This window comes from Aspergillus versicolor, assembly GCF_001890125.1.
Source record: "Aspergillus versicolor CBS 583.65 unplaced genomic scaffold ASPVEscaffold_7, whole genome shotgun sequence".
In the NCBI taxonomy this organism is placed as follows: Eukaryota; Fungi; Ascomycota; class Eurotiomycetes; order Eurotiales; family Aspergillaceae; genus Aspergillus; species Aspergillus versicolor.
In genome coordinates, this window is record NW_024467530.1 from 1,330,641 (window position 1) to 1,348,499 (window position 17,859).

The 17,859-nt window shown below is 50.1% G+C and overlaps 9 protein-coding genes across 9 annotated transcripts; 6 read left to right on the plus strand and 3 right to left on the minus strand.

The window, feature by feature from the left end:
• Positions 1-32: 32 nt before the first annotated feature.
• ASPVEDRAFT_43865 (PICOT family protein) lies at positions 33-1,281 on the minus strand. The gene is made up of 2 exons (XM_040812922.1): positions 295-1,281; positions 33-226 (listed from the first exon to the last, which is right to left on the minus strand). Exons 1-2 carry the CDS (start codon positions 1,054-1,056, stop codon positions 152-154), a joined length of 837 nt encoding a protein of 278 aa, XP_040670142.1. The 5' UTR covers positions 1,057-1,281; the 3' UTR covers positions 33-151.
• A 152-nt stretch (positions 1,282-1,433) lies between these two features.
• Positions 1,434-4,404, plus strand: ASPVEDRAFT_785711 (RNA exonuclease). Its single transcript, XM_040816569.1, has one exon. It carries the CDS (start codon positions 1,762-1,764, stop codon positions 3,934-3,936), a length of 2,175 nt encoding a protein of 724 aa, XP_040670143.1. The 5' UTR covers positions 1,434-1,761; the 3' UTR covers positions 3,937-4,404.
• On the minus strand, positions 4,197-5,893 carry ASPVEDRAFT_85785 (uncharacterized protein; the record flags this gene model as incomplete). Its single annotated transcript, XM_040817739.1, has 2 exons — positions 4,197-5,541; positions 5,601-5,893. 2 exons carry the CDS (start codon positions 5,891-5,893, stop codon positions 4,197-4,199), a joined length of 1,638 nt encoding a protein of 545 aa, XP_040670144.1.
• Positions 5,894-5,988: 95 nt separating this feature from the next.
• Positions 5,989-6,643, plus strand: ASPVEDRAFT_785848 (uncharacterized protein). The gene has a single exon (XM_040816571.1). It carries the CDS (start codon positions 6,084-6,086, stop codon positions 6,414-6,416), a length of 333 nt encoding a protein of 110 aa, XP_040670145.1. The 5' UTR covers positions 5,989-6,083; the 3' UTR covers positions 6,417-6,643.
• Positions 6,629-7,899, plus strand: ASPVEDRAFT_85786 (threonine aldolase GLY1; the record flags this gene model as incomplete). Its single annotated transcript, XM_040817740.1, has 3 exons — positions 6,629-6,707; positions 6,781-7,734; positions 7,793-7,899. 3 exons carry the CDS (start codon positions 6,629-6,631, stop codon positions 7,897-7,899), a joined length of 1,140 nt encoding a protein of 379 aa, XP_040670146.1.
• An 877-nt stretch (positions 7,900-8,776) lies between these two features.
• ASPVEDRAFT_43872 (serine/threonine-protein kinase) lies at positions 8,777-12,448 on the plus strand. Its single transcript, XM_040812923.1, has 4 exons — positions 8,777-8,850; positions 8,927-9,935; positions 9,999-10,399; positions 10,449-12,448. Exons 2-4 carry the CDS (start codon positions 9,063-9,065, stop codon positions 12,187-12,189), a joined length of 3,015 nt encoding a protein of 1,004 aa, XP_040670147.1. The 5' UTR covers positions 8,777-8,850; positions 8,927-9,062; the 3' UTR covers positions 12,190-12,448.
• Positions 12,449-13,390: 942 nt separating this feature from the next.
• ASPVEDRAFT_54563 (putative alpha-1,6-mannosyltransferase subunit) lies at positions 13,391-14,881 on the plus strand (the record flags this gene model as incomplete). The annotated part of the gene is made up of 3 exons (XM_040814946.1): positions 13,391-13,802; positions 13,868-14,153; positions 14,206-14,881. 3 exons carry the CDS (start codon positions 13,391-13,393, stop codon positions 14,879-14,881), a joined length of 1,374 nt encoding a protein of 457 aa, XP_040670148.1.
• Positions 14,882-15,114: 233 nt separating this feature from the next.
• ASPVEDRAFT_172563 (putative NADH-ubiquinone oxidoreductase 12 kda subunit) lies at positions 15,115-16,045 on the plus strand. Its single transcript, XM_040808727.1, has 2 exons — positions 15,115-15,500; positions 15,670-16,045. The coding sequence occupies exons 1-2, from the start codon at positions 15,275-15,277 to the stop codon at positions 15,750-15,752; spliced, it is 309 nt and encodes a 102-aa protein (XP_040670149.1). The 5' UTR covers positions 15,115-15,274; the 3' UTR covers positions 15,753-16,045.
• Positions 15,939-17,670, minus strand: ASPVEDRAFT_43874 (pH-signaling protein PalC). Its single transcript, XM_040812924.1, has 2 exons — positions 16,385-17,670; positions 15,939-16,335 (listed from the first exon to the last, which is right to left on the minus strand). Exons 1-2 carry the CDS (start codon positions 17,651-17,653, stop codon positions 16,084-16,086), a joined length of 1,521 nt encoding a protein of 506 aa, XP_040670150.1. The 5' UTR covers positions 17,654-17,670; the 3' UTR covers positions 15,939-16,083.
• Positions 17,671-17,859: the final 189 nt, after the last annotated feature.

Consider the following 17,859-nt stretch of genomic DNA (forward strand, 5'->3'; position numbering starts at 1 on the left):
ACGCTTGTCAGCACTTGCTACAGAAGGTAAGACACCATAGTTAACTAAGGTATTCTGATTCATGTTTGCGTAAATCTAATAGGTAATTTAGAAGATTGGCGTGAACTAAGACCACAAGTTGACCCGTATATCTTTTATTTATTTCTCTACATTAGGCGGCAGCAGTGGCCTTGTTAACAGAGAAGCTGTCAAGGAAATCAGGGTCATTCTCAAGTTCCTCCTTGACCTGTATCGAGAACCAGATGTCAGTTAAGCCACGAAGAAGAAACCCACCAAAACTGAAAGGGGACATACAATATCTAATCCTCCGACTAACTCCCCACCAACCCAAAGCTGTGGGAAAGTGGGCCAGTCCGCGAATTCCTTCAAGCCCTGTCTTACATCCTCGTCGGCAAGGATGTTGAAGAATCCATACTTGACACTCCGCTCACGCAAGATACCAACCAGTTGCCGGCTGAATCCACACTGAGGCGCGCTAGGCGTCCCCTTCATAAACAGCATAACTGGCGCAGCTTTAACCAGTTCCGCAAGACGAGCAAACAACGCCTCCTTCGACTGTTCAGGTGTCAGGGCTGGTGCGCCACCTGCACTCTGACCGGCAGACAACATAGGTGCCTGTGTAGCCGTTGTCGCGCCGTCCTCCCTGGGCACAGCGGTCAACGCTGGTGGGATAGTAGTGGAACCGGCACTATTGGCGCCGGCGCTTGACCCGGCACCAGCATATCGCTCGACAGCATCGCGCGCCTTGGTTGCCTCGCTCCCGCTAATAGATTCGAGAACTTTACTGTCCCTGAGAAGGACGACATATGGAACAGCCGTGACATCGTATTCTTCGGAGATATCAGGGAGCTCTTCGGCGTTGATGCTGAAGAAGGCGACAGTTGGTGGGGAGGTGACGGGGTATTGAGAGGCGAGGGCGGAGAGGACGGCTCGCATTTGCGCGCACGGGGCTGCCCATGGTGCGTGGAAGTAGAGAACAACGAGAGTTGAGGCTGGGATAGAGGCAATTTGAGGGGTGAAGCTCTCCTCTGAGGTTATCTCGAGGAGGGTAGACATCGCGTGAGGAAGGTGATTTTCTTTGGGATGTGGGGTGGGCTTAGGTAGAGGGCTGGCGGGGGAAAAACGGGAATGATCGGGAGAGCTGGGACTCTCTGGGGCTGGCTGTTAACTTTGCGAGGTCAGAGTGAAAGCGAGCGATAGAAAAAGGGGGAAGCGCACGCGAGAGAGGCGACACAAATATTGATGAAGCTGAGTGTCGAGTCGATGGAGAAGTAGAAGAAGACGAGAAGAGGCGGCGAAATGACGATTCGATCTGATAAGCGGCCAAATTCGCGCTCCGGTCGCGGATCGAAACCTTTTTTCTTTTTCCCGCTGAATGTATTCCGATTACACAATTGTTACATTTACCAAACTGCGGGTTGGTGAATCATCTATTCTTCAGGCGGGAAATTCTGCGAGAAATCCTATGTCCGTGCCACATCTACAACTTGAGTGATTTGCTTAGACTCAAGACCACCACTACACTTATGGGGCACTGAAAGACGGGAAACATCTGAGCACCAAAGGTGACACTGATCGGTCAAGATGGCTGTTTCGTGGGGATCAGATAACGAGCCGGTGCATACTATGGGTTACCGTATTAATACCCGCTATCATCACGTGAGAGATTCAGAAGTTGACCGACCGTTTCGGAGTTAAAGACCTGTCCTGCGATTGGAACGAAACCTCAACAGGCACAATTCATCTGTCCTGCCGCCAGATATGCCAAATACAAAGAGACGCAGGCATACAGAGCCTGGGTACTCGGATGATGAAGTCCCAGTCGTGGCGAACCCTGACTCACAAGGATTTGGTTTAGGTCAGACTCTGTCGCTGCTGCAAAAGTCGGAGGAATCCTCGCCTGACAACAGCAGTACTTCTGCTACCGAATTGCCAATTGCCGTTTGCGAGAAAAAGACACACGATGCTGAGGCTACATCAGGCAATCAACGACCTGCGAAGAAGAAGCGATTGAACGGCGAGAAGGTTAAATATCCCACCCTCACTTATGTTGAAGGCCGACAGCTGCAGTCCTCTATCCGCATCGCCGACCTCCAGAATTTGCTGCTGTTCTGCTTCGCAGATGGCATTGCACCACAATGGATAGCTGTTAAGAATAGCACTCGTATCCGGAAGGCAGTATTCTTGATGGTTCCTGGTTTAGAGCTAGGGATGCTTGATGGAACAGTTCCTTTGGATGCATCGCAAGTGAAAAAGGGCACTGAAGATAAGCCGGCCGATGATGGCACTGATTTAAGGGCGGCTGAGTTTGCAAGATGGAAAGAAGGTCTGCCACCTGAGGACCGGTCTCACTTGTTCAGCCCCCGTCCTCTATCCACCAGTACCGTCCCTGAACCTTTACAGCCTTTAGCCAACATCTTTTCTCACGCCTGGCCAATTCGGGCACCTGGAGACTCAAAGTATAACAAAGTTCACTCGCCTTTGCAGGCCGTTCTTATGACCCCTCTACCTAAAAACAAAGACAAAAATGGGAAAGGCGCGAAACCGCCTCGAGTCGACAAAAACCATACACCCAAGCGAACCGCTATTACAACGTTCATAAGCCTGGTTGGGGAACTACGAGAGAATGATTATCCTCTACACCCCGCACTTTCTGTATCAGAAAGCGAGAAGTTGATTTTGGACGAGACTCGGAAACGAGCCGGCCAGTCTACGGAAGATGGGTGGGTAGACACTCATGTAGAAAGCATCGAAGCTGGCATTATTCCTGAAGCTGAGATTCAGCAAGGGAGTATGACGGCAGGACGCGACATACTTGCCTTGGATTGTGAGATGTGCATCACTGAAGGCGGTAATTCAGAGCTCACCCGCATCAGCTTGGTCCGGTGGGACGGCGATGTTGTCCTAGACGAGCTTGTAAAACCAAAATTGCCTGTGATTGACTATTTAACCCGGTTCTCAGGAATCACTCAGGAGATGTTAGACCCCGTCACTACCACGCTCGCGGACATCCAGCAAAAGCTACTTTCCATAATCACTGCTCGCACGATCCTTGTCGGCCACTCGCTGAACTCAGACCTAAACGCCCTGAAACTCACCCATCCCTTCATTGTCGACACCACATTCTTATACCCTCACCCTCGTGGCCCCCCACTCAGAGCAAGTCTGAAATGGCTTACCCAGAAATACCTGGGCAAGGAAATCCAAAAGGGCACAACAGGCCATGATTCCATCGAAGATGCCCGTGCCGTCCTCGAGCTCGTCAAACAAAAATGCGAAAAAGGTGAACAGTGGGGCACAAGTGACGCTTCCAACGAGAGTATCTTCAAACGTCTAGGTCGGCATACACCTTCTGGGAAGGCAGATGCCACCACGACGGGTCGCACAGGCGCGGTCGTTGATTGGGGCAGCCCCGAGCGTGGCCTGGGGTCGCAGGCCACCGCCTCGATTGGATGCGGTGATGATGATGCCGTGGTAAAAGGCATCTCCGCTGCCGTAAATGGAGATGAGGATAACTCGTCTATACCCGGCGATGGGGTTGATTTCACCTGGGCTCGCATGCGTGAACTTGAAATCTACCGGGGATGGTGCAACCGGATTCCGGACCCAAAGAATGCCAATGAATCAACAACTATCAACGAGGAAACAGACTCCCCGTCAAAGACGCTATCCAGCGTCGTCTCTCGGACAGTCTCCCGGATCAATGAGGTCTATGACTCTCTTCCAGCTTTCACGCTTTTTGTTGTGTACTCCGGAACTGGTGATCCTCGGGAGGTGAGCCGTTTACAAGCAATGCAAAAGCTTTTCCGTGACGAGTATCAGTCGAAAAAGCCGTGGGATGAGCTGACCGTCAAATGGACGGATACTGAAGAACAGGCTCTGAAGAAGGCTTGTGAACGTGCTAGAGAGGGGTGTGGGTTTATGTGTGTGAAGTAGTTGGTTGAATAAACCATTGGATGGTTTAATTCATGTTGTACATGCTCTATCTACCTTACTATATTGGATACATGTTAGAGATACCCAATGAAGCACCGCAATATTAATAAACAGCGTGCTGGACTTTTTGTTAAAAAAGTTTTTACCCAAATTCCGAAGCATGGCCGAGACTAGCCGAACTGCATATTTCAAATAGTTATACATCGTAATAGAAGTGAACGTGGTAGGTATATTGGTACATTTTCTCGAAAACCAAAGTGCTATCGGATATCCCCGGTATCCATAGCTTCTTCGCGCTGCATGGCTAGCTTTGCCAAGTTATCTCGCGTTGCGGTCTGCGTCTTACGTTTCTCGTTCATTTCAACCCTGGACACTTTCCCACCATTATGTTGTGATTCATGGACTTCGACATGAGGGTTTTCTTTGTCTAGTTCGACCGTGGGCTGGTTTCTGCTGTCCGTTGAAGTGTTTTTGTTTTGCTGTGGGTTGTCTGTGGACAATCTGTTTCTTGAATTTGGCGATCGGGCTCGCGAGCGGCTGCGCAGACTGCTAGACCGCGCTGGGCGGGTATCCAGAGTCCCCTGGTGGCTGCTTGGAGTAGAGTGTTGAGGGTTGCTATCTTGCTCGGGCACCGAGGCCGGCTTCGAATTTGAAACTGAGGCAGGTTGCGTGGTCTGACTGATTGACTTCCGAGGAGGACGGCCTCTGGCCCTCTTGTTGGGGCCCGAGTTCCCACTTGACGAGAGACGCGGTCGTTTCGATGAGGGTTGATCTAGCGAGAGAGACTGCGGGGTCTCATTCATTTGGTTGTTAACTTCAATCTGAAGCCTGGGAGACCTTGAAGACGTAGGATCAGGCGTTGGTTCCGCTGTTGTTCCATTGCCCTTTAGTGGAATTTTAACAGAGGGCATGTCAGTCTCCCCCAAAGAGAAATTGATCATGCTGTCTTCTTCATCGCCATCATCATCAAAAGAATCCGCAACAGGCCTTTCACGGCCACCCTGGTAGTGATCTGGAAAGGGGAAGGGTCGTTTCCTGCCCTCCCTAAGGAGTCCCGGAGTTGCGACTTCTGGAAGTGGTGCTTCAACGGTCAAAGTTGGGAGCGCCTGTCTCGTGTGTTCCTCCACATAACGATTGCGGAATTTCAAGGCCTCAATCTCGAGCTTCAGTTTCTCGATCTCATCCGCCTTCGATTTCAGTTCTTTCAGCACTGTTGTCACCATGTTGAAATCGGAATTCGCAAGATCATGCTCGTTCGGAAAACGACTCGGGCCATTCAATTCGATACGCATAGAAGTAAAGGCATTTTTCAACTCGTGCATCGTATCGTGCAGATTGCTAACAGAGCTGGAAATATGATCGAGGCTTAGACCTTGCCGCTGGATCTGATGCTCTACAGACACATCGTAGTTGTCGACTTCACCGGCGTTCATTGCCACTAAAGCCCCTGCATGAGAGGATGCCCCATCCACTCCCAGTGTTTTGGGTCTGGGAAACAAAAGATCCTCGAGCACTCTATCTCCGTCTTTGAATGTCGGCTCTACCGTGCGCATCGTGACGATCTCGAGTAACGAGACTTTCGATAACTTCCAGAAGACATTCGGGCTGAAAAATTAGCTTTAAGACTTTGCGCAAAGTTTCACCTGCTGAGAAATTGAACTCACCCATTGTCCAGAGCGCACAGGACCCCCAGTTTCTGTTGGCAAAGTTTACATCCTATCTCCTGAACAATGCGACCACGTATGCTTAACTCGGACGACTGCGGAATCTGCTTCTTTTCGCTGGAAATTGCGAGACGGTGAAGTTGGATGCTAAGCCAGCCAGAAACAACCGAATATGAGTTCGACAGTTTCACCCATTCGTTCTCAAGAACTGCTAGAGAGCTTAAGCATCGCGAACACTGGCAAAGTATTGCCGGGCGGGTGAGTCTAGAGAGATCCATGGTGCTGGTCTCCATGCTGAAGCGTGAAAATGCTGTCGATGTGGTGTGCGCCACCTGTCATGGGGAAACTCTAAGATCATTCCAGGACTGCACGTCAAGAGCAAAGATGTCCGCAAACCTGATTCCAGAGGCGAGTCTGGACTGCTGAGTCAGCTCCAAATTGGAACACGCCGGCGGGGCCTTTCTTCTTTGGGAATGTCGAGAAATGCTCACGCGCCTTGGCAGTGGGCACTCTAGTCTAATTAGGTTGGCGTATTTCCCCCAGCCTCCAGACAAAAACGGAGACAAAACTGCTAGTCCTATTAAGGCTAGCGTCACTGTTTGCCATTTCCAGCCAATTGCACGAGGGGTATCTTCTCTCAGCTTGTGGAAATTGGCCCTGATGCCTGGTAGATGCTTCGTGACAACCAGCGGAGATCGAATTCCTAGTATAAGTGCAGCTATTTTGAAAATTACCAATAGATTGGACTCCTATATTGCGTTAGTAGCTTTAGCAAATCCATGTGAGAGTCGTCGTTTTTTTCGCAAAACAAGCTAAGCCAGTCAACCCCACATGTCGCGACTGTCGAGGGAAGGAGAGGGGATTCTTTCTCCAAGACAACAATCTCCCCTCTTTCTTCTAACAAGTGATGCACCCGGAATTACACCTGAATGAAACGTTTCGCTAGACCCATCTTTCAGCCTCCACGCCTGTTTCGACCTACCTTGTCGATTCTACAGGCCAGACACGGCTCGAGACCTATCGCGAACATGGCAACATCCTCTGATGCCGCCGGTGGTGGCCGGACAACATGGCAGGGCGCCGGCGCCGCTGAATTTGATTTGAGGAGTGAGTTAGGCTCTGATACTCTGGACACATATCAGGCCTATTTGATTATTTTACTAAATGTCTGCGGGGACAGGTGACACTATGACCAAGCCAACTCCCTCCATGCTCAACGCCATCTGCCAGACGACCCTTTCAGACGATGTTTTCGAGGAAGACACCGTGACAAATGACTTACAAACATATGTCGCCAAACGTACTGGTCACGAGGCGGGGCTATTGGTGATGTCGGGTACAATGGGGAACCAAGTTGCCATTCGCACCCACTTAGTCGAACCGCCATACTCCGTTGTTTGTGATTATCGGTCCCACATCATTTGCTATGAGGCGGGAGGTGTCAGTGCTTGGACGGGAGCTACAGTTATACCCATTATTCCCAAGAATGAAACCTATATCACGCTCGAGGATGTTCAGAAGAAAGTGATAATTAGCGATGATGTCCACAAATGCCCCACAAAGTTGATAAGTTTGGAGAATACACTGGATGGGATGATAATGCCGCTAGAGGAAGCCCGCAGGATTACGGAGTGGGCGCACAAAAATGGAATCAAGGTACACCTGGATGGCGCGAGATTGTGGGAGGCTGTGGTGTCGGGAGCAGGGAGCTTGGAGGACTACACCAGCCTCTTTGATAGCATTAGTCTGTGCTTCTCTAAGGGTCTAGGTGCACCTATTGGCAGCATTATAGTTGGATCAGAAGCTTTTATCAAAAAGGCCCGCTGGTTTCGCAAGTCAGTGGGAGGCGGCACCCGTCAAAGTGGAGTGATAGCTTCGGCTGCAAGGGTTGCTCTGGATGAAACCTTTGGAAAAGACGCTCACGGACAGCAAGGAAAGCTCCGAGAGACCCATATCAAAGCGAAACGTGTCGCAGATATGTGGACGAATCGTGGTGGCAAACTAGCCTACCCCGTCCATACTAACATGGCATGGCTGGACATTGAGGCATCTGGGCTAGGGCCCAATGATCTGGCCGAGACCGGGAAAGAGAAAGGACTAAAGCTCTTGGGGAACAGAATTGTTGTCCATTACCGTACGTCCCTGACCCCAGCCCCATGTAGTCGCGTTCGGCAAGTCCTAACACCTTGCAGAGGTATCAGATGATGCAATCAACCGCCTGGGGCAAGTATTTGACATGGTGCTGGGAGGCCAACACAAACAGAGTGCTGACAGCAGTAAGCCTTACGGCAGCCGATAGCTGTGACCTGCAAACATAGATAGATAGCAAAAATCTCCAGAATTCAGAAATTCCCCCCATCGTAGATCGTAGGGAAGACGCTGACAATATCATCGTCCAAGTAAGCAATGCAATCGCAGCCTTCTATAGTTTGCTGGTTACCAAAATAAACGTTGGATAGGCGGCGCAGGAAAGCCTCTGGCGGCCTAATTGAGCTTAAACAAAGCAACCATGGTCGGCTCCCGTGAGTCCCATCAAAGTGAAATTTCATTGGCTGGGGTGCATTATTGTGGCCTCAGGAACGAATATTGATGCCTTATTTCTGCCTGTGGCTTCCTTGGAGGCTCATAAAGCTGAGCCATCTCCCGTGTCTTCTTGTGCGTTCCTCGGACGACGAGTCGACGACTCGAAGACTCAAACCAGAAAGTCTCTCGTCTTGTCCCGAAACTGATTCCGCCTGCCAAACATAACCCATCTCTGCAATCAGCCTTGCTGATTGTTTTGAATGGCTCAGGCGGATTTTGTCAAGTGTGTACGTCCGAGCTCCATCTTTTTGTTGAATGAGGAAGAACTGCATAGAACTGACTGCCAACGACTGCTGCAGATATAATCGCTTCCCCCGTGGATCTTCGTGTACAAACTGTTCGCCGCCACTCTTTTTTTTTCAATGACATTTTGCTGCCTTCGAGGAATAGTGTTTGAACATAACGGATCTTCGCCATCGTTGGAGGCGATCAGCTTAAACAGAAGCTCTTGGCTTTCTTGAACAAGCCTGGGCAATATTCAACTCAGAATATTTTAGATTTTGTTGCATTTCCGACCGTTTACGTTCCGTTGGGTGCCTCACCCTTCCTTCAAGATACCCTGGGCATATATCTCGGCGTACGTCCAAACCACGACTACCCATCAGGAACTTCCAGCTTCCAAACCAACATACCACAGATACTTTCCTTTTGGTTTCATCCTTATAAGGTAAAGTGCCTGACCGTCGAACACCAAAACGTTGTCAGTACTGGTATTTAGATCACGAACACTGATGCGTGGTCAGGTGTATGATATGGACCGCCTCTAGTGGAGCAAAAACACTCAGACTTATATCAAGCCTTTCCATATGCCCTTCATTTTCCGTCTTGGTTTTCTATCCTAGGTGATACTGTCCTCTCAGGACCACTTGCCTTTCCGGCATGGAGGCAACACAAGAGTCAACTCAACCATACACGGATCCTCGACGCGAAAACCTTAATAATTCTGGACTACTCGAAGAGGACTTGGGGGATGTCATCTGTATTCTTCACCCGAGCTCCCCCGGGGCTCTCGAAGCAGTAGCCGCAACAGCTCGCATCGCACCCTGGCATATTTTACAAAGGGATGCACTTGAATACGGAGTTTCCGGTGCCCCAGCCCTAGACATTGCTCTTAGATTGTCCTCAAAAGTAAATGACCCTAGCCGGGGCTTTTGCTTTGGGCGTACACTGGGCCGTTCCGATATACTTCTTGCTGCAGACACTACTTCCAGGCGTATCTCCAACACGCACTTTCGGATATACTTCACAGATAACTGTATTCTCATGCTTGAGGATGTCTCGACCAACGGCACGATTGTAGACAACTGCCGCCTTCGCAAGCGGGAGAAAGAGAACAGCCGAATGTTAACCAATGGGTCCGTCATTCAAGTGGTCAATGGTGATGATCCCCCGAATGAAGTGAAGTTCGTGGTCCGTATGCCCAATAGGGATGGATTTTCAGAAATATATGCCAAGAACCTCGAGAAGCACATTGGACAAGCCCAGGGCACTGTGCAACCTGGGAAGCGCCAACCGTCAACCCATGGGATTCCGTCATGGAATACTCACGGGATGCACTGGTCGGGTGGGCCAACGTACAATGTCACTGGACAAATCGGGAAGGGGGCTTTTGCAGTGGTCTACAAGCTAGCTACGAAGCAGCATGGAGCTGTGTATGCAGCTAAGGAACTTGACAAACGCCGATTCATGAAGAACGGTATACTTGATCAAAAGGTTGACAACGAACTGAAGATTATGAAGGACCTAAAACATGTGAGTGAATGAAATTGTACCACGAGTGTCCTTTTCACTTTTATTAACCTAATGTCTAAACAGCCCAATATTGTTCAGTATATCGATCATCATGAACATGACCGCTGGATTTATATCATCATGGAATATGTTCCTTGTGGAGAGTTGTCTACATACCTACAAAACATGGTCAAGATCCCCGAGGATATGGTGAAGACAATTGCTCGGCAAATAATTCACGCGCTAAAGTACCTCCATAAACGGAGAATCACACATCGTGATATCAAGCCGGACAATATCCTAATCGCATCCCCGGAGCCGCTGAAAGTGAAACTTTCGGACTTTGGATTGTCAAAGGTTGTTCAGGAGGAGACATTCCTGAAAACATTTTGTGGAACGCTCCTATACTGCGCACCGGAGGTTTATCCGGAGTATGACATGTATCGTCGTGGTGAGGCGAGGAAGAGACGTAGGGTTGGAGATCCGTAGGTGACCCCATCCCTCCCAACTAACCTTTTTTTAACTGGTAACAAGGCAACCAAAAACTTCACCCTATGACCAATCTGTGGATATGTATTCGCTTGGTGCCGTTCTTTACCACCTTCTTGCCGGTGTTCCGCCGTATACTGGCCGAGGCGATGATCGAGGAGCGCAGATGCTGCGAACTATCATGACAACAGACCCTGAATACAACATACTCCGCAGTGCAGGTGTCTCGGAAGCGGGTATTGACTTGGTATCTAAGCTTCTCAACCGTGACCCTCAGCTTCGACCCAAAGAACGGGACTGCCTCAAGCATGATTGGCTAGTTGATGTTCCTGATGTGGATGAATACGAAGACAACGATATAACGTCGAACTACTCGGATGGACTCTCTGATATAGGTGAAGATGCGGAAGATGACCTGGATGCTTCTCAACTCTCCCTCGAAGAAGGCGGTAATTTGGATGAAGAGTTCGCCGAAAATGACAGCGACTTGACTCAATCGAAAAGACCCAGGATAGATTCCCCCCCTACAGAGATCCGTTACCCGTCGCTTCCAAACATTGAAAATTCGCAGGATTATCAACAACTGGCCCAGTCCACACCAAGACGCCTTTTTGGAGAAATATCTTCATCTGCTCTGCGCAGCTCCCATGCCTTGGGCGCCAACATGGATCCATTTGAGGATGGCAATTTTAGCATCCATGACTTCGTTTCTTCAACCGGTGAGTCGATGATCAGTTACGGCGACAGCCTCCACTCCGTCATATCCCTCCCGGAAAACCCCGTTTCTGGATCGGCACTTAGCTTACTGGGCGCTGAGAATCTCGTCCGGCAGCTCAACATGAACTCGTGGCACCCTGGCACTTCCAGAAATCCTCTCCCCTCCAGCGAGACAGCAAGCCTTCATCTCAATGAGGGCGTTGGCGCTGTTGACGATAAAGTTCAGGAAGAAATTCCGCAAGCCAATTCTCATACAACCCCAAAAGCAGCCAAATTCAGTCGGCGGATTGAATTGCCTTTACCGGACACTGCTAGTGAACGTTCTAGCTCGGATGATAGTAACATACAGAATGTAGGCGGCCAAAATGGATACTCAGCGCGTGAACCAGGAGAGATTTTCGATATCGAACTTGCCAATACGATGGACGCCAAAACCGGTCAGTCAGTCCGTGAGCAGTCTGAAACAAGAGGCTTCCAACCCCCCGAAGACCCAACTCAGATCGGCGGCCCTGTTGCAATACCAAGACCTCTTCCGCCGACCGACCAGTCACGGCCTCTACTAGGAAAACTTATATCTCTACCGGGGTCAATAATTGATCTCACTCTCCAGCTAGAGGGCCGAATGACGTCCTGGGGGCGTGGTCCTAAAGCAAGTATCTGTTATCCTGACCCAATGGATAGTCGCATTCCTGCCTATGCCATTGAGGTGACCTTTTGGGCTCCAAGGCTCGAGGAGCGTGTTGCGTCTGGACAAGACTGGATGGATATTCCCGGGACAATGGCTTGTCTTTCGACGAAGACTCGCAAGTGGATCTGGGTGAACGACGTCGAACTCCACAAAGGCCCAGAAGGAGGCCGTCATTTCGGCAAGCTGTATACCGGCGATATCATAACGATCTACCGCCATCGCAACAAATTCTTAAAGTTCAAGTGCGAGTTCTACCATGGGGATAGCGCGCGCGAACGACCGGAGAATGAGACAGGTTTTGCAGTGCGCAAAGCATTGACATCCAAAGACGCAGCGGCCAATCAACAACCGGCACGACGACATCTTAATGTGAAAGAGTAATACTGTGGGGCATCATGGAGTTTTTGGTGAACTGGTTTCAATTTGGACTTTATTCTAAACGGCTTGGAACAAGAATGTAGGTATTGGTGCCTTGGCTTGCTACCGCGTTTTGGGGTTCTCCGACTCGACACAAGATAAACTCACAAAAAAAAGCAAATAAGAGGAAGTGGAAAGAAAATAAAAATTCGCAGGAAGAATCAGCTATACCTTTACTCATCAAATCTATTTAGAGCAATATCAATACTATGTATATTGGTGCGCCACTGTGCCCTTCGAGAGTAGTGTACTGACATGCTTACTTACATGTGTCTGAAAACGGAAGCCTGTGGTTCTCGCCCGACCACTGGCTAGGGCCGAGCCTTGTTGCATTTCCAAGTTTCCAACCTCAACCTCAACTTCCACGTTCCTCGCAGGGAACCACCCACATTATGAGCTCAATGGCCGCCTCCTTGCATTCCCCAGGCAAGTTTGAACAAGCGAGGTAACAACTAGTGATTGGCCTGCCTGATATGCTCTCCCTCCAGAGCCACGGCGTTTCAGCTTCAATTGTCGCTGTCTCAGTCTGTCTGCAATTTCGCCATCCACCCTTCATAATAAAAGTCGAGGTAATGACAGTGAGTTACTTTAAATAGGGAACATCTGCTGAGCGCCGTGGATTCTATAACTTCGTTCCGTGGAACCTGGGTTCCTGGACCCTGAGAGGTGGCTCTCCAAGCTTCAACTGACGAAAGCGGGCAGGCCGTTCGCGGCAAGCTCTCTCTAGATAGAAAGCCAAAGTACGTTGAGGTCAGCGGCTTTTCCTGCTTCAACTACTGGTCTCCTCTCGTTTTCCTTGTGCGGTCTCATCACCCCTTGCTATAACTATCTGGTTGTTTTTTGATTAGCCAGAGCTCGCTGCAGATCGCCTGGACGATCTGCGCCCATCCTGTGCATACCTAGTGCATACTCTCTATCAATTGCGACAATCACTTGGGGAAAATTCCCCCGCACATCGCGAGGTCGATACAGTGCTTTACTGCTATTCTATCGTTGTCGCTCGAGGTGCCACAGCGATCTTGACACCCAACCTAGCCCTCTCCTTGCAGCGAGGAACCCCTGGGTCGCCTTGCCGTGTCCTCGTGAGACAACCGGCGTACAGCGAGTTGACTCGAATTCCTCGCTTACATTCCGCCCTGGTTACCATAGCCTTTAACGCTTTCCCATGTCGCTAACTCGGTCGCCCTCTCCCCGTCCGGGAGGAGGGTGGTCGAGCCCTGGTTTGACATCCGGCAGTGGCAGATCAACACCTCAGAATAGCCTCCAGCCACTCAGTCAATCCGACCCGTGGCTAGCTGCTAAAGCCAAAAGCGATGAGGTCCGGGGCTATCCATCCTTTTCTACTAAGAATAACGGGTTCTTTTCGCGCTCGAAAAACCAAATATCTGCCACTCTTCCGAAGTTTCGAGTGAGCTCTAGGTCGCCGAAGGGATACTCTGAGAAAGATGGCTCTGCATATGGACATCGACGGAGTTGGCGCCCGATGTGGCTAGGGAGGGCCGTCATACGACGAAGGAGGTCACGACTCCTTCTAGCGTTGATGCTCTTTCTAGTTGGATACGTGTTATTTTGGACATGTGAGTTATTCCTTATGCGGGTCCTTTGATTAGATTTGAGGCGGTAATTGACGTCGTTTATTCAGTCTTTGTCGAAACCTTTAGGCGATCAGCCTTTGGAGGTGGACGAAAATTCGTCATAATACTTGAATCCAATATCGAGGGCGGAGTTATGGAATTGAAAAGTACAAGGGAATGGGCCATCGAGCGCAACAGCATTAAGAATAAGAAAGATTATGCTAAAAGATGGGGGTACGAACTGGAGACTGTCAACATGTTAGCAAAAAAGCGCTATTCTCATGAATGGCGCGAGGGTTGGGAAAAGGTCGACATTCTGCGTGATACCATGCGGAAGCATCCTGACGCAGAATGGTATGCCACCTATGAAGTCCAAAACCACGTAGCAATTGCTAACACTTTATAGGTTCTGGTGGCTTGACCTCACCACTTATATTATGGAGCCCTCCTACTCCCTCCAAGACCACATTTTCAACCGTCTCGATGAGATTGTTTACCGCGATATAAACGAATACAACCCCCTAAACATTACCCATCCTCCCATACAACCGTACCTTGATGAGGTATCACGCTCGGCGGATGGTGATGGGGACTCATCTTCAATTCATTTCTTGCTCTCACAAGATTGCGGTGGGTTCAACCTGGGGTCGTTCTTTGTCCACCGATCTCTTTGGACCGAGCGGCTATTAGACACATGGTGGGATCCTCTTACTTATGAGCAGCGGCATATGCAATGGGAACATAAGGAACAGGATGCGCTTGAGTACCTCTACGAAAATCAACCGTGGATTCGCAACAATCTCGCATTCCTTCCCCAGCGATATATCAGTTCTTTCCCCCCTGGGGCCTGCGGAGATGAAATGGATCAGCAAGTCCACTATACGGAGGGTGGACGGGATTTTGTTGTAAATATGGCGGGGTGCGACTTTGGCCGGGACTGCTGGGACGAGATGTACTCGTACCGCGAATATAGCAGGTGGCTGAATCGCACAGCATGGGAACGCATACGAGGCAGTCTGCTTGAAATATACCATACGTTCTTTGGCGGAACCCTGTACTTCGACAGTTCGCCCTATGAGTAATGTCGCTTGGCATGGTGTTGGATTTCATATATAATTTATTATAGCTCCCCTGTATAATTTTATAGATATGTGAGTTTAGATTTATATTTGTCTTACCAACTCCAAAAACCTAATAACATGGTCTCAATAACTGTCCTTCTTTGTATACAGGTCACGTGAGCACATACAGAATTGCACTACCTTTAGGCGCTGGCAACCGTATTTCCGACCGCCAACCGAGAAACCAATCATAACGCCCCAATTGCATTCACCCCCATCACCAACTTCCGGCAGAAGCCTCAACTCCAGCTGCACCAGCATCGGCTCAAGCCCATTACACCTCCAACTCCGTCCAACCTCCGCCGACTACGCGATCCTCGCCGGACCAAAACCAAAAGGCACAAAAAGATCAAAATGCCGACCCCCGAATCCGCCGCCTTTCTCGCTAAAAAGCCTACCGTCCCGCCGACCTACGAGGGCGTCGACTACGAAGACAACGTCGCCGTCCACAATGCCCGCGACGCCATTATCCGCGAGCAATGGGTCCGCAGCATGATGTCGCGACTTGTCGGCGAAGAATTAGGGAAGTGCTATGCGCGGGAGGGCGTGAACCACCTCGAGAAGTGTGGGAAGTTGAGGGGTATGTTTCTTCCTACCTGGTTTCTTTTCTTTTCCTTTTTTTTTTTCAGTCCCCTTCTGTTCTCGTTCCGGTCTACTTGACCTATCTTGCTATTCTGCATTATACGGGCTGCCTGGAGTCATTTATATAACGAGAAAACGGTGGCTAATTGTGAGCTTTCTGTGTGCAGAGAAGTACTTCGAATTGCTGAGCGAGAGGAAGATTAAGGGATACCTATTCGAGGAGAAGAACTATTTCTCAAAGTCCACGTAAGGAATTGGAGAATGAGCAAGGGTTTAGACGGGGTTTCTTACTACAATTTTTTTTCCTTGTGTTTTTAGCAGCTGATGTACTACCAATGTACTTTTTTCGTTGACTCATTTACGAATACCTTTTATTACTTTGAGCCAATTTGGTACGCAGACTACGTTTAGATTGTTGGTAAATGGTTGAAAACAATGGGTTGAGAAACTTGTTTTGTGATCAATGTGGTCTGTTCGTATACACATCCCGATATACAAAAGATGGTGGTATATCCAACCGCCAAAAGCAATGAAGTAGACCTGACTAAAAGCAATATATCCAAGGTGATATAGATCGGGTATCAATAGTAAGCACTGTCGGTCCGTTCGGGAAAGGCCCCAGGCGTATCTGCCGCAGCCGGACTTTCGACATCACTGTCCTCAATATCACTATCAGGGCTCAACTCCAATTCCGTAGGCGGAGCGCGCATCCGGGTCAAGTGCTCCTCATCTAGAGGTGGAAGAGCATACGGAGGCTGGGGTGGCAGGACGTCTCGACCAGAAGGCAAATTGGCAAGATAGTCCGCAGAGGAAGGAATCAATTGCGTGTTTATCTGGCTTCTAGGTGAGCATATGTAGGATGTAGAGTTGGACCGCACTTACGGTATCATTCATTCTCACCCACTTCGTCTCCAACATCTCAATCACTCGTCCCTCTTCCTCTCGACCTGCGTTATCTCCAGGGCCTAGCTCTCCCTTCTCCAGTCGCTCACCCCCGGCACCCTTTTCCATCCGGCGCTCCTCGCGGCGCTCCCGGAAGCCTTGCTTCAACTTGGAAAACCCCCGAGTCTTCGTAGCCGTCTCTTCTGTAGGCCCCGTACTCTTCAACCCGAGAGCTCCCTTCGCCGCTCGAAGCCAGGCAATGCCTTCCCCGATCTTTCCAGCAAGCTCCGCATCAACCCCGAAAAATCGGCAAGCTCTAGCCCGAGATACCAGTCCCAGGACACGAGCGTACTGTATTATGTCCGCGTCAATTCCCGTCCTTCGTCCCTCAACGCCTACAGAGCCCAGTCCTGTAGCCGCTTGCTCCGCATACTCTGCCGCACGAATACACAATCGGGCAAAAAGATGTGCGCGGACCTTGGGAATCTCCGGTGCCCTTACCATCCAGTCCTTGTCGTTGGGGTTTCGGGACTGAATGCAAGCTACTACGTACGAGTCATCTTTCAAAACAGCATACAAGGTTGCCTCAGCTAAAGCGAGAGACGATAGGGCAGCCTGCGTCGCGGGTGCTAGATCCGGCGCGGCAGCGGCCTCCAATACTGTTGTAAAGTATTGAGACGAGGACAGGAGTGAGTGTATGGCGCTCGCTTGGAGAAGGTGCTTTGTTGCTGTTTGGATAGCTGCGGTGCGTTGTTCAGCGGTGGGTGTAGAGGATGCGTAAAGCGTGCGGGTAACGCCGGACCGCGCGAGAGATGATAGAACGTAACCTAACGTCGTGAGGGTGAAAGCGAGTTCATACTGGATGCCTGATCCGCGCGTGCGATTTGTAGTGGCTCGAGAGCTTTTTAGAGGCAGTGAGCTTGCTGAGAGTGTCGCGCGCCATTCGGGCTCAAGCTCGGTGCGCTGGGTCACTTCAATTTCCTCGCTCTGGGAAATATTGGGGTTCCCGGTGGGGTCGATTGGTTTCCCATTGAGTCCTTGGGCAATTGCGGCGAGAAATGGGAGGTAGTCGTTAAGTGCGGAGAGGACGGAGGTTAAATGTGAGTCGCGCTGGGGGCCGCGGGGTAGGCGGTTGTGCGCTTTGAGGGCGAGGCGGAGAGCATGTCGGGCTGTAGTTGCAGATTGTGGAAGGGAAGGATGCGTACGCGACGAGAGGATAGTCTGGAAGGAGAGGTGCGAGGTTGTCGGAAGGTCAAAGGGATAGACCATACTGATGCAGTAAAGATGTGGTGGTAGGTTGGAGAGCGGAAGTACAGTTTACGTTGGGCGTAGATAGCTGGATATTGATGTCACCGCCAGGCCGCAGCCAAGAAGCACACCCCATTGTCTCAGTTTGAATTAAATACGCGTATCTATGGATTTCGCGTGTAGAGGTCCTACAAATATGTCTAGACGGTCCTTTGTAAACCGACAGC